At 58.6% G+C, this 4,278-nt stretch overlaps 1 protein-coding gene across 2 annotated transcripts in view; it reads right to left on the bottom strand.

Annotated features, from left to right (window-relative positions):
* Positions 1 to 584: 584 nt before the first annotated feature.
* MYMK (myomaker, myoblast fusion factor) overlaps positions 585 to 4,278 on the bottom strand; it is a 31,312-nt gene continuing 27,618 nt past the window's right edge. For both annotated transcript variants that reach the window (XM_014582460.2, XM_006164276.1), the window contains 2 exons: positions 1,423 to 1,539; positions 585 to 1,027 (listed from right to left, as the gene is read on the bottom strand). In XM_014582460.2, coding sequence (XP_014437946.2) covers positions 878 to 1,027; positions 1,423 to 1,539 — 267 coding nt within the window. In that variant the 3' untranslated portion in view covers positions 585 to 877. The remainder of the gene's footprint in view (positions 1,028 to 1,422; positions 1,540 to 4,278) is intronic.

Raw genomic sequence — 4,278 nt, 5'->3', positions numbered from 1 at the left:
GACGGGCCCTCCCACTGCATGGCAGGAGGCCCTGGCAGGGAGCTCAGCTCTGGGCCCTGTGGCCTCTGCCTGAGGCCCTGCACCCGAACCACCTGTGCACACTGGTGCAGGCAGAGCTGAGGCCGCTGTGCCGTGTGCCAAGGGCTGGGACAGGCACGCACCTGCTGCCCAGGGCCCGGTCAGGGGAGCAGGCTCTGCTCATACCCACTAGCTCCTTGCCCGAGCCTTGAGCATCCGGTGCAGAAGAACGTTTTGCTTAGACCTCGTTTTAAGAATCAGGGTGTGTGTGTTTGGCATGCAGCTGGCATGCAGCGAGGTCAGTAAATTCAGGTACTCTTACTGGCTATTACTGAAACGGCTTGATTCAGGGACCCAGTGGGAGGGCTGGAGCCGGGACAGGCCTGGGCCAGGGCAGTTCTGGTCCTGTGGCCCACTTTCTGAGTGGGTGATTCGGAGGCCGAGCACAGAAGAGCCAAGTCTGTTTCCCAGAGAGAATGATATGTGGAGGGCAGGGGCTCAGGGTGGTGAGTGGCCCTTTCTGTGGCTGCACTGAGCTAAAACTTGTGGCCTGTTGGCAGTGGGGAAGAGGGAGAGTGGCCTGCAGCACAGCCTTGGCCAGGAGGGGGCCAGGAGGGGGCCAGGAGGGGGCCGGGAGGGGGCCAGAGGGAGGCCAGGAGAGGAGAGTGCCTCTCCCTGCACGGTGCTGAGTGCCCTGGCGATGGGGTGAGTGGGCACAGCTGTGCCCTGCAGTGTGTGGGTGCTTTATGCATCCCTGGGGCCTTCGTGGGGACAGAGAGGCCCTTTCTCCTGGACTCCTAGGCTGGAGGACAGAGAAAGCCTGAGCTGGGCAGGGCAGGGGCTAGGAGCTAGGGCGCCGTCAGACACAGGTACAGCAGAGCGTGGGGCAGTCCAGTTTGGCGGGGGCTCCCGCGTTCCCCGCCTTCTTGTTGACCTTGGGCAGCAGCAGCACGAAGGCCATGGCCAGGGAGCAGTGGTAGAAGCTGTGGACGTAGGTGTAATCCCAGTCCTGTGGGCAGCGGACGGTCAGGCTGTGGTTTCAGCGCCCCCAGCCCGACCCTCTCCAAGGCCCATCTGTGCCCGCCCTGGGCCTGGCCTGTGTGGAGCCTGCACGATGCCTCTCCTTGCCGTTCCCCGGGGGGGCAGGCTGTGCTGGACTCCTCCCCGCCCCAGGTCCCCCTCCCCCCAGGTGGCGGGCCGGGCCTTCCTGGCTGTGTTGGCGCCTGGCTGCAAGCCCTCTGGGAACAGCACCCACTCAGCCCACACAGGCCACGCTGCTGGAGTGTTGGGGTGGCCAGAACTCCACCCTGTCTAGGGAGGGCGAGGACACAGTGGTCCCCCTGCCTGGGCAGGCCGTGCAGGTGGGCTCTGGTGGGCTGGGTCCCTCCCCGCAGGGCTCAGTACCTCGAAGAAGAAGCGCAGCATCAGGGCCAGCGCCCCGAAGCAGAGGCCAGGGCCTATCTGCTGGGTGTAGACGCTCTTGTCTGGGTACAGGCCCTTCTTCTCCTTCATCTTCCGCAGCTGTGGGGACAAGGCGGTGACAGTGGAGCTCTTGGTCATGGCCCTGCACATTTGCCCCACATCTGCACCAGGCCCGGGCTGCAAGGATTGTTCCCCTGGGCCCTGTGGAGGGCCAGGCTGGACGCCAAGCTGGGAGCTGCTGGGGACCGTTTGCGCCCTGTCCCCTGACACCCCTGCTCTCCTCCTGCTCCTTTGGGGTGTGAACAGGTCACCCCTTGCCATTTCCAGCTCCCAGCCAAGGGGAGCCCCTGGAGCAACAAGAAAGGTGAGTAGCCACGGCAAAGGGGGATTTGGCACCTGTGGGCCTGCCGGCCTGGAGTGCCCCGAGGTGTGCGGGGTTTGTCCATCATACAACCGTCATTGGCACCGGACCCCGTGACCTCCCAGACACTGATACCGGAGGAAGGCTTGAGTATGTTTTCAAACTTAAAAAGATGGGTTTGCAGGGCCAGCAGATGGTGTGGTGGTTAAGGCACTGGACTTCCACATGACCGTGGTTCAAGTCCTGGACCTGGTGGCTTGCTTTCTCACTTTCTCTCTCTCTCTGCTCTTTAATCAAGTTAAAAAATAATAATGATAGGGACCAGCAGCAGATAGTGTAATGGTTATATCGCTAGACTCCCACATAGTCGACTACAGTTCGAGTCCTGGATTTGGCAGCTTAAAACTCACACCAAGCGCGTGTGCATGTGTACCCAAGATCCTGAGATGAGAATGGAGAAGGGATTGTGGCATGGCCATCCCCTCTGGGGGTGATTTCTTGCTTTCTGTCTGTGTTTGGTGAGCACACACTCCCTATAGCAAAAAACTCTCTTAAAAAAATAATGATAAACAAAATTAAATAATTCTTTTTAAAGAATTATTTAATTTTATTTATTCATTTATTTATTTTAATTTGACCAGAGAGAGATACACAGAGAGAGAGAAAGGGAAAATGAGAAAGCAAGCCACCAGGTCCAGTATTCGAACCGCAGTTGGCCATGTGGGAGTGTCCAGCACCTTAACCACCACACCACCTGCTGGTCCCCATTCATTTATTTTTTAATTTGACCAGAAAGAGAGAGAGAGAGAGAGAGAGAGTCAGAAAGCAAGCCACCTGGTCTAGGTCTTGAACCATGTTCGGCCATGTGGGAGTGTCCAGCACCTTAACCACTATACTACCTGCTGGTCCCCAATAATTATTTTATTTTTCTTTTTTGGATAGCTTTTTTGCTATAGGGTGCATGACAGAGAGAGACAGAGAGACAGAAAGCGAGAAATCACCCCCCAGGAGGATGGCCACGCCGCAATCCCTTCTCCTCCATTCTCCTCTCAGGATCTTGGGCAGGTATGCACGCACATGCACCCGGCATGAGTCTAAGCCGCTCAGACTAGGATTCAAACTGTGATCGCCTATGTGGGAGTCCAGTGACATAACCATTATGCCATCTGCTGGTCCCTTAAAGAATTATTTTATTTAACTTTATCCATTTTTTAAAATTTATATTTGATCAGAGAAGGACAGAATGGGTCAGAGAAGGACAGAATGAGAGAGAGAGAGAGAGAGAGAGTTGCCAGGTCTGGGAATTGAACTGTGGTAGGCCATTCCATGCCCATTACCCCCCAGGCCCCCTGCTGGCCCCCAAATTTAAAAAAAAAAAAAAGAAGATGTGCTCACATTTCAAACCCCAAAAGGACAAAGCAGATGCTTGTGAAAACATGAGCCCGAGGGGCCAGAATTTTTCGGAACTCCGGCTGGCTTGGAGTTCAGCAGAGAAGCTGTCACACACCCTGGGGGCGAAGGCAGCACCCCACCCCTGCCAACTGTGGACAGAGACCATGGGTCGGGACAGGCCTGCCACCAAGGGAGCTATGATGAGACGGCCTGGCAGGTTCCTGGGAGGTGCCGCGGGCAAGGGGCCCTGCAGGAGCCCGGGCTCGGTGCACTGGCAGCTGAGCCCGGACGCAGGTGAGCAGGGCCTGGGAGCCCTCCCCTGGCCCACCCTACAGCTGTGGCATCGGGTCCCACAAGCTGTGGCATCGGGTCCCAAGTGGCGGGTGTGCCTGGGACCTGGCCTACCCCAGCCCTGGAAGCCCCCATCACCCAGTCACTTCACTGCCGCCCCTCAGAAGGGACGAGCCTCAGGGAGAAAAATCCAGCCTCATTCCAGGACGCAGCTGCTCTTGAAAGTCTGGAGCTCCACGGGAAATGGTCTAGAAAACACGACTGGAGCCCCAGAGGCAGGGAGCCTCGGCCCATCTCTTGTGCCCGTGACCAGACAGACGGCTCAAGAGCCTCAGGACACAGTCAGTGAGGACACGAGGGGTGATTTCTACTCTGGAGGGTCACAGTCCAGCCGTAGTCAGACCTGGCCCGAACAGCAGGAGGAGCAGCCCTCGGGGCAGGAGCCAGGCAGGCCAGCATCATGCACACCACCTGGGTGGACGCCGTCCTGCCCTGGGCTGCACCCGCCAGTCCCCAGCAGGCCCTTCCCTTTGCAGGCAGCGGCAAGGGCTCTGGGTCAGCCCAGGGGCAGCTTGGCTTCCCCCAGCTGAGGAAGACGCTGGCTCACTGCCGCCAAGTGCGGTCTGGCGTGGCCCGTGGGAGCCTGCGAGGCGGCGATTGCCGTGCCTTCGTTTCTGCCTTTGCCGTGTGGCTAACGGCCCTGTGCGCTTTGGCCTGAGTGAGGAGGGGCCTGTGCGAACGCCTGCTGCCAGGCCTTCCTCTTCCTTCCCAGCGGCTGCAGACTGGGTTGGTGG

This window comes from Tupaia chinensis, unplaced genomic scaffold (genome assembly GCF_000334495.1).
Source record: "Tupaia chinensis unplaced genomic scaffold, TupChi_1.0 Scaffold143602_1, whole genome shotgun sequence".
Classification (NCBI taxonomy): Eukaryota; Metazoa; Chordata; class Mammalia; order Scandentia; family Tupaiidae; genus Tupaia; species Tupaia belangeri.
This window is presented reverse-complemented; position numbering and strand designations above follow the sequence as displayed.